This window comes from Parasteatoda tepidariorum, chromosome 6 (genome assembly GCF_043381705.1).
Source record: "Parasteatoda tepidariorum isolate YZ-2023 chromosome 6, CAS_Ptep_4.0, whole genome shotgun sequence".
NCBI lineage: Eukaryota > Metazoa > Arthropoda > Arachnida > Araneae > Theridiidae > Parasteatoda > Parasteatoda tepidariorum.
In genome coordinates, this window is record NC_092209.1 from 89,350,322 (window position 1) to 89,361,194 (window position 10,873).

Consider the following 10,873-nt stretch of genomic DNA (forward strand, 5'->3'; position numbering starts at 1 on the left):
GAACTAAAATATATTAGCTGTCATTTTTTTGCTGACAATTTTCGTAAAAAATCTATATGGGTTTAAAATACTTTTCTCGTTAATAAAAACTTAATTTCTTCGTTTCTGTGAAATTTATCATACCAACGCTGCAAATAAAAATTATTTCTCAGGTTTTGCATCCAAGAAAATATTTATTCAAATACAAAAATAATCGTGTATGTTGCTCTTTTTTATTTCAATTTTTTGTATTTTACGAATATAATTTAGCATGTGTGTATCAGAAATTTTCTCGAAGAAATTCTCCGATTTAACTTTTTGAAATCACTCATTTTGGACGAAAATATTTACACACACATTTGTAAATTTAATATGTAAATATCTATTCTCTGGTGGTTGCAGCAGACAAACCTCAATTTTGTCATTGAACACTTTGTGTGCTACTATGTAAGTTTCAATACCAACCTTTTTAAAGTCTTATATCTTAACAATTAGATATCTGTTGCACATTAATTGTTTAATACATGGGTGCAGTTTAATACAGTTATTGTAGCCCGAATTTTTTAATATGCAATTAAATCTTTTTAAAAATCTACTTCTTATTTTAATTTGTAATTCAATACTTTTGTTTTGTACAACTTGGCAAAAATCTGACAGTAATATTTATGTTCCTACAAACATAAAAGAGTCCTACATAAAATTTTGTTAAAATTGCGGCCCGCCATTTGATTCGTGTTTTTAATTGTGGCCCCTGGCTTCATGTAAGTTGGAAACCCCTGTTCTAGATAATACATATTTTTTTAACTTATTTATTGCATTTTTTTACTTAACCCTTTAATGGGCATTTATTTCTAGTAAAGGTAAATTAAAGTATTTTTGGAATTGAAATTGTTTTAAGAATAGTAATTGATATAAGAAAAAAAAACTCATTTAGTTTATAAAAATGCTATTTTTTTGGTGGTAAATATATTTAACACGACCTATTAGGAATTTATTGAATTTTATTTTTCCTTATTTATAAAATAAATTTTATAAATGCTACAAACTTCAAAAGGAATTATAACTTTTATACGTTTTTTTTAAACTAGCAAATGGTTACCAATTTTATTTAAACGCACTTCAAGAAAGCTGAAGTTTGGAAACCTAAATTTAAAGTGGGGAAAAAAGTGATGGTAAGTATACTTCCCACGGCCTTCGAAAGGATTAAAGAAATTAATATTTTACAATAATATTTACAGAAATTATCGTGAAAACATTTTATGATTAAAAAACATATGGTATTTTTATTTTTTATTGCTTTCTTAATTTTTTTAAGAATATTCATGGTTGTAACGTATTTGGGACTTAAATATGCTATACGTGGTTATACATATTTTTAATACATTTTTAAATATTTTCATTTGAAGAATCGGACCGCAAACTAAATTTACATGCATTAACATCGATTTCAACTACGTGTAATGATGCATGAAAAATATTCACGAATCAAAAAAGTTCACGAATTTAACATCACAAAATTAAACCTGCATTTAATTTTAAAAGAAGAAAAAAAAATTTAACTGCACGTGACTTCAATTTCTCAAATATATATTTTTATGTGTTTTAATAATAGTTTAAAATGTAAAAACATCTAGACAAGCAGAACTTAAGAAGCTGTACGTAGGCGTTTATTTGCCTATACCTGCCTATATTTCATAATTGATGAAATTAACGCTAGGTTGCCTAAAGGAAGTCATTTTCACTGCTTTTTCATTTGCAAAAAATGTACAAATAATAATGCATAAATTAATATTTTCTTTCCAAGTGAATTAAATTTTTTTATTGTTAATATTTACTAATAACTTGTTATATAACTGTAAATAATATAAAAAGTATTAAAAATTAATGAAACAAATTTCTTCACACATTAGTTATTGTTTCACAATGCAGTCATATTGACTGCTTTTGGGCAATATAGGTATACACTAAGTTTCAGTCTTTCTAGTGTTAAAGTTGTTTTTTGAAATTCTAAAAAAGGGGGTAAAAGATTTCCTGAAAATCAATTCAAAACTTTAATTTTATATTCTTTGTAAACTATCTTAATGAACTATTCATAAAAACGGATAAATAAACCATTTAAACATTAAAAAAGAATTATTTTATTTCATGATTTTGATAGTCATAATTCAATTCCTACTATTAGTTCACACTCTGCCTATTATCTTGTTCAAATTTACAATCGTTAATTAAATACTTTTTTATTCATCTCCACTCAAGTTCAAATACAATTTTTTTAAACTTGTAGTGGATGACACTTGATGTTAATACAGTTTTTTCAAATATTAATTCATTCATTAAGAAAGGAATGAGCGAAAAATGAAATGGAATTTTCTGATGGGTTAAGCGTTAGTCATCTATATCAGTGGTTCTTAACCTTTTTAAGCCGCGACCCAAATTTAAGACATATGTTCATGTCGCGACCCAAAAAAAAGTCACAATTAGGCTGAGTAAGCCACAATGATTTCTTCTAGGAGGTGTTGGTATTACTTATTATTTGGTGTATTACTAACTTTTTTGGTTCGACTCAGCGCGACCCAAGAAATATGCTTCGCGACCCAATTTTGGGTCGCGACCCATAGGTTCAGAGCCGCTGATCTATATTATATAAAACGCTAATACGTATGTATCAATATAAAACCGATGATATTTCTTTTCTCGCGTTAGCAACAGTTTTCATTTTTAATTGATAGGATTCGGCGCGCAAGAGCACATAGTGAGCATCATATGGCTAATCTATATTATATAAAACGCTAATACGTTTTAATTGATAGGCTTCGGCGCGCAAGAACACGTAGTGAGCATATCATGTGTCTAATCGGGTGAAATCTCACTGAATTATCAAAAAAATTCTCACAAAATTATCTTCATCGAAGCCGATGCTTTACATCCGGCGTTCAGTACTATTTCATATTGTTTTACAACACATGGTTTTAGCCCTCTGGTGGGAAAGACTTTAAAACAAAACTTACAACAGTTACTTTTCTCAACAACTGAAATTTAGAATAGTGTGATTAAGAAAAATATGTGAACTGTTTGCAATTTCAAATTAATATTGAAATGCACAGGTTTAGAATTTTCTACAGTGAAAAGTTTTCGGAACTTCAGTGTTCAAAAAAGTATACAAAAGCTAGCTGTTAAGAACGTATCCAATGAGCGAGCAAAGCGAGCACCGGATTGCGAAACAATCCGAAATGAACTGCGAAAGCAGTTCCGGGGTTTGGCGAGCACGAGCGCGCAGGGGGCGAAGCCTCCTAGTTGCTTTAAATTTTAGTATAAGCAATTCAGTTTTTCACATATTTTAACGATAACATCAGTTATAATTTGTAACTTATAGTTCTATTTGAACAAAAAAAAAATAGTTTATTGCGCTCATTTAAGTATTTAATTATTTTATATTCGCTGTGTCAGATAAATTCAATAAAGAACATGACGTGGTTAGCACGTGTGGTCCACGTCACCATATTTATACTTTTATCGTTGTCTGATACCACGCACCTTTTTTTTAAAAAAGATTCCTATTATTAGAGTTCACGCTCTCCCTATATATCTTGTTCAAATTTTCAATCATTAATAAAATACTTTTTATTCACCCACTCAAGTGTTCAAATACATTTTTTTTAAAACTTGTAGTGTATGACACTTGATGTCAATACACTTTTTTCAAATATTAATTCATTAATAAAATTTTATTAATTAAATTTGAATTATTAATTTTATTTTTATATGAGAGAAAAAATTTTAATTATTTAATAAAAAGTAACTAAAATAAAAATTTTCTATGTTGTCCTAAGTAGGAATTGAAAATTCTTACTTAGGTCAACAACTTAGGTCAATTCCTTTAAAAAAGTTTTTCTATGTTACTTGTATTATTAATTTTGATCTAATTATAGTGTCAAAAACATCACCCGAATTCATTCACACTTTTGCCAATATTTCTAAATTTATTCAAACCCATAAATATCTCGATTCTTTTAAACATGGATTTATCTCCCTTTCTAAAATAACAACCCAAATGTGTTCAGTTTTTGAAAAGGATATTTAAATTTTTAAAAAATGGTCATTTTAGCCACATTTTTCTTCTTCTTTATTTAGAGAAAAAAAGAAGAAATAAATTAGGAATTATTATTTATTATTATTTATGTTAGTCCTTATTATGATATTCCTAAAGTTTTAACGATTGTAAAGAATGCAGTGCATTCACGGCGGTCAGTGTGCGGGTGGGTGACCACTTGGATCAGTCTGCGCAGGGACCGAGGGTGTGCGGTATTGGTCCTCGTTAAACTGTGCTACCGTAAAGTGCTCGACTTCGCGCGCAGGTCGTCGGGCTACCGAAGCGGGGGTGTCATCCCCTCCGCAGAGGATCAAAATTGTGATGGCATGTCTTCGGATCATCCTCCGGGATGTTTCCCAGACCGTCGCCAATAGCCCATTGTGCAGCTCTAGTGCGACGTAAATTAAGAACAACAACAACAGTGCATTCACGAGGATTCTTTTCATACATTCAACTTTCATTTAGTTATTTAAAAAATGCATTTTATTCATAAGGAAGTTTTTCTCCATTTTCTTGATTAGCATATAATGCACGGACAAAATTAAACCTAACAGTAGCTAATTCACTACAAAGTTGTTATTCGCTAACATGCGATATTTCATTTGCAAAATAAAGTCAGTGGTCTCCAACACTTGATCCATCGAACCAGTACCGGGCCGTCCAAGGAACATGAAACTATTTTCATTTATTTATTCTATATTTTATTTTATAACCGTCAATGAACAGCCGGAATTCGGGTTTCGACTACTAATGTTCAACTTCGTAGCCTTGTACTTTTGAACCCAATCCAGAACATCCTGGATCTAGAATTGGGAGAAATTTGCCTTCATGGAGGACTTTTTAATGGAACTAACCCGCATTTGCGTTGCATGGAGAAGAAGAAAACGAAAACTTTCCTTAGTTAGCCTGACGGCTAGAGGACTTGTGATCCGACAACCACTGAGGATATTTTTACGTCAGCACTGTTTTCTCTGCGAGCCAGGTGCAGAATTCGTATCGACCAGCCATTGCTGGAACTCGAACCCGGTTCGCATCATTGAAAGGCGAATGCTCTATCACCTGCGCCGCCACGACTCTCATTTATTTATTGTGATATATTTTTGTGTGAATTGCTATGGACTGTCCTCTGAGGTTAACTGTTACCTAAAACCGCAACCAGTACAGAGCATGAAACAGTATTTTGATTTAAAGAAATGCTTAAATACAATTGAATTAGAAATATTAAATCAAAACCATCTAAAATATGAACAATCAACGTCAGCCTCTTCCCCTCAGCGGAGCAGCTGAAAAATTATCATAGTGCATAGGTAAAAGTGCATAGAAAGATGATTTTTCCGAATATTTTTTCATTTAAAAAACTTGCGAAAATCACTCCTAGATAGCCGTGATGGCTCAGGGGATAGAGCGTTCGCTATCCAATGAGGAGAACCGAGCTCGAATCTCGGCAATGGCTGGTCGACACGAATTCCGCATCCAGCTTGCACCGACCACAGTGTTGACGTAAAATATCCTCAATGGCACACAGATCATGGGTTAGAGTCCCCTTGCCGTCATTCTAATCGTGGGAGGTTTTCGTGACTTTTCTCTCCATTTGACGCCAATGCTGCTTAGTTCCATCATAAAGTCCTCCACGAAGGCAAATGACTCCCTATACTTGATCTAGGAGTTCCCTTGTCTTCTGGATAGGGTATATAGAGTGTTTATAGAGAAAATATTGAGAAAACATGGAAAATAATAAAGATTGATGAAAAACGCAGAGAAAAATAAAATATTTTAAAAAAATATTTAAAAAAAAATATTTTTAAAAAAATATTAAAAAGCTGGAGAACAAAATAAAGAAAAAATATAATCTCTTCATCAGCTTGCACTACTATATCTACAAAAAGGAGTGATTGATCAATATAGCCAAAGCAAAATACACTGAAGAGCCAAAAAAAACTGGTATACCTGCATTATATCGTGTAGGGCCCCCGCGAGCACGCAGAAGTGCCGCAACACGACGTGGCATGGATTCGATCAATGTGTGAAGTAGTGGTGGAGATAATTGACACCATGAATCTTGCAGGGCTGTCCATAAACCAGTGGGAGTATGAGGGGGTGGGGATATCTTCTGAACATCACGTTGCAAGGCATCCCAAATATGTTCAATAATGTTCATGTCTGGAGATTTTGGTGGATTTCCGATTCTCACGGTATACTCGTGAAATGGTAGTACGTGAAAATCCAAATTTCATTGCTATCTCGGAGATGCTATGTCCCATCTCCCTTGCGCCGACTATACCACGTTCAAACTCACTTAAATCTATATAATCTGGCACTGTAGCAGCAGTAACCGATCTAAGAACTGTTCTAGACACTCGTTGTCTTATATACGCGTTGCCGATCGCAGGGCTGTACTTGGATTGGCTCCATACCCCTTTATTTGCATACTCATGCCTGTACCAGTTTTTCTGGCTCTTCAGTACAATAGTGTATATATTAATAAAACATATACATAACGTAACAAAACATGTATAACAAAGTATATTAATACAAAATATATTAATACACTATTATGAAAAAAATTATACTCTTAATATTATTTTTTTTTAAATATTTAATGAAGATTTATTTATTTTTAATTTTCAAGATCATACAATTTTTTTGAATAATATTTACCCAGAAGAATTGATCTTACTTAGTAATCATGATGATAACATTAATTTTTCGGATTTGGGTACTAAAAAAGAAGAAAATTTCTGCTTTGTTGATTCATGCGATAAAAGAAATTAATTTAATTTCTGTATATATAAAGTAATTACTTGGAATTCTAATGTTTCGAAAAACATTTATTTAAATACTATTTTTAATCAAACAAATAAAATTAAAAGAATAATAATAACAGACAAACTCTTTCAAAATTTTATTAAAAAAAAAAATTTAAAAAATGGATACCCAACTAATAAAATTAAGATTTGTATAAAATCATTGAGTTAATTGTATGTTAATATTATTTAATTTACTAAAAACTTCTTTGTTAGTCTATATTTTTACCATGTCCAATTCGGGCAAATCCATGGCTAAAAATCTGTGCAAAAGAGGCAAATCATGTTTCACTCTTTCTTTTTCTTTTTTTTAAATAAATGTTAGTTTTCCAAAATCATTAAAATTGTATAACTAAATATCAACCTTACTAATTATGATTAATAATTATAATACTGACGATTGGTGGGGAAGAGGCTAATTTAGGTTTTAGTTATATATTTTAAGTTCTTGTTTTATATCTGTAATGACGTGAAGTATTTAAATGCCTTCAGTAGTTCGGTTCTTCATAACTGACGTAGTGAAGCGGAGGGGGCCCCAAGAGAAATTTTTGCCCCGGGCCCCAATTAGGCTAAGTCGGGCCCTGGAGCCACGCCTGAGGAAATCAGTATGCCTCCAGTGGATTACTTCGCACGTTGGGGTGTACAGTAATGAGATTGCAGATACTCTTGTTATAAATTATTGTGATCTTCCGAACTCTGTTGGGCTAACTCCTTCAAAAGAAAAAAAGAAAGAAAAAAAAAAAAAAAAAAAAGAAGTTTTAGATGAAGTGTGTAGAAGTAGAAGAAAGCTGATTCAAATGAATGCGATTACAGTCTTTCTTCAACAGTTTCAGCTACTTCAATAAGAACTTCGTAACGTTCTAACACAGTGGGAAAACTTATATAGTTTGTCTAAAGTAAGAATTCCCATAGCCACTCGTCTGGACCCGTGGCGGTGACTATGGTAACGAGGCATAACTATTTCAAGCTGTTTATGACAGGTTTCGGTTCGGATGGGCGAGAGAAAGGGAATCTTTTTCTTCTGTCTATGTGTTAGCTCTATAGAGTGAAAAGAAGCTACCCTCCCTGAAATGCTATATTTTTGCTTCCATATCAGCACACATCCTCAATCATTGTGGAAGGGGGTGTTCTCACCACAGACAAACTATAGTTGTCCAGTGCCACCTGAGAATGGAGTAAGCAAGCCACAGTCACCAGTTTGTCTTCCCCAATGGAAAAGTGATAAGGGAGCAGGAATTTTTTCAGGTGCAACAACAGTGCGAGTAGTAAGACTATGTCTCGCGCGGTCTCCTAATAAAATTTCTGCAGAGAAATATTTGAGTCATTCACATTATGTTGCGTTGCCGTTGTTTTTGTGCATGTTTCAATAATTGAAACAACCACCGGTGAAGACTTAGCGACGGCTGTGACATGTAAAGGAAAAACGTATCTCACAGTAAGACAAATTGAATGTTGAAAAGTAGCTTAAATATTGTTGTCTATTTTGGAAATAAATCCTTTCTGATAATAAAACAGCCCATAAAATGAAACAGTATTTTGTTTCTTTTAATGAGCTGTAAGAAATTCTTTTTTGGTATTCGGATTTTAAAATTTTTTGCAAATGCAAACTAAAATTTTCTGGAAATGACGTAATTGAGAGTAAAAATAGATTTCTGCTTTTTTATCGTGACTTTACTGTGAATTTTTTTAGGTAAATGCTTAGTGTAAGTTTAGTTTGTTTTTCTATTGTCAGACACTTATCATTAGTTACACTACTTACACATGGATGTTTAATGATTTAGGTTTAAAAATTTTTTTTTTAGGATTCTTTGTTTCATTTGTGCTTTTAAATGCAACATTGTGTAAAGGAAACACTCTGATAGGCATCAATACGACTTCAGCGACATCTATTGAGCAGGGAGAGAAGAAAATTAACATGAGCAGCCTGCCATTCTCCAACCACTTGTCCTGCCACTCTACCGTAACTAACAGGAGAAGGCATCAAATAATGGAAAATCAGAAGAATCGGTATGCTTCAGAGTTCTACAAGTACATCACATCCTATGCTAATCGTTACAAGGGTGATACACAGCATGTTTTAAATGAAGTAAGTAGTCACGTGACTTTTTTTTAAACTGTTTGACACTGTCAATTCAATTTTCAGAAGTCCCGCAGTGGACTGATCGTAAAGACACGGTTCTTAAACTTTTTTATTATTGTTATTATTCTTAAGTTAAAAGTTAGAAATTGTTTCGGAAAAAAAGATTTGGCACTTTGTTTTGTGTTCAAATCCATAATATAATCGTCCCGCAGTGATCGTGAAGGCACGGTTCTCAGTAGAACACTGAAATCAAGCATCACTTGCTGCGGTCTGTAAGCGGGTGGGTGACCACTTTGATCAGCCTGAGTAAGGACCGAGGGTGTGCTGTATCGGTCATCGTTAAACTGTTCTATCGTAAAATTCTTGACTTCGCTCGTAGGTCGTCGAACTACTCAACCAGGGGAGCCATCCCCTCTGCAGAACATCAAAATTGCGATGGCATGTCTTCGGATCATAATCAGGGATGTTTCCCGGACCGTCACCAATACCCCATTGCGCAGCTAATAGAGACACGTAAGTAAAATACCTACCAATCTTCAGAAGTTAATAAACTATGCTTGCTATAACGGTTTAAATTGACTGTTTTTTTAAAGCTTAATATTGCGTTACAGTTTGTTTTACTTGAGTCTAGTTCATATACTCCATCCGCCGTAAGAAAACGTTTGACTCTCGAAGTATTATCTTCGACTCGGGTGTATCATTGCGTTGACGACTGGTCAATAGTGTGAAGTTTTTTTTTTAATATATCTAAATTTCCTTAAATGATTTTTTACAAAACCTTATTTTAGCAACAGAAAAAAAAAGCTCATACAATAACTTTACCTTGACTTGATCGGTGGATTGATTATTCTATAATTTAGATCGGATGACACCAGTCATTACACAGACTCCGCACCACGCTTCTCAACTGCCCTGCAGTATCTGTACTTTTCCGATTCTGAGTGGACTCCGTCCCATTAAGGATCACTGTTTTTTCTCTCCCCTGATTTGTTGTTGATCGGGATAGCTAAATAGAAGAAGAAATTGAATATAGAGTTTCAAACATTAAATCTCTCTATAAGCAGTCCAAGGAGATCACTTTCCTACTTCATCTCATATTAAAGCAAGATAAAATAAAAAGGAGTATTCTTCATCCCTAATCGAAATATTTTTTAATGATTTTCCATTGATTGACCAACATAATCTTGATGGCAGCCATTAATAATTCCACCATGAACCATTTCATTTTTGATGGATCCATTTTATTTTGAACCAACATACTCATGTTGGATCAAAATATTTCACGTCAGCACTGTGGTTGGTGCAATCCGGTGACCAGCCATCGCTTACAATAGAACTCGGTTCACCTCATTGGAAGTCGAAAGCTCTATCCCCGAGCCATTATTCAGCTCTACTATGACGCATGGAATAACGTATTACTTCTACCCTTTCGCACTTGTGAGGCGGCAAGTTTTTGGTCTCCACCATCTTCATTTGGTTTAACATTTACTTATGTCAAAATGTTTCCTTTTTAGTACGCCATTACGGATTGTACATCATTGGGACTCGAGATTCTACCCGGAACTCCGAATTTAGAAGAACTGTTGGTAAGTTTCACGCCTCTTTCAGAAGAAACTTTTTTTTCTTCTTCTATACATCTATACATCTATACATAATAATAAAAGCGGCTGTGTGTGTGTGTGCGTGTCTGTAATCACAATATATCGCCCCAGAAGCCTCGCCCAGGCTCGAAACTCGACACATAATTGTGTTTTGACATAATGAAGAAGTATTTTTTTTCTTTTTCAAAAATTTGGATTAGTTTTTTAGTTATCAGTCATTTTGTAAGAAAATCTATGCTTTTTCGTCTTCAAAGAGCCATATTCAAAAAACTATTAAAAAATGCATATCTCTTATACTCCTGAACACAGTTGTAAAGCG

The 10,873-nt window shown here is 33.3% G+C and overlaps 1 protein-coding gene across 1 annotated transcript in view; it reads left to right on the forward strand.

The window, feature by feature from the left end:
* The window catches only part of LOC107440844 (uncharacterized), a 19,435-nt gene that overhangs the window by 1,727 nt on the left and 6,835 nt on the right, over window positions 1–10,873 (forward strand). Inside the window, exons 2-3 of the mRNA XM_016053906.3 lie at window positions 8,676–8,959; window positions 10,468–10,539. Coding sequence (XP_015909392.1) covers window positions 8,676–8,959; window positions 10,468–10,539 — 356 coding nt within the window. The remainder of the gene's footprint in view (window positions 1–8,675; window positions 8,960–10,467; window positions 10,540–10,873) is intronic.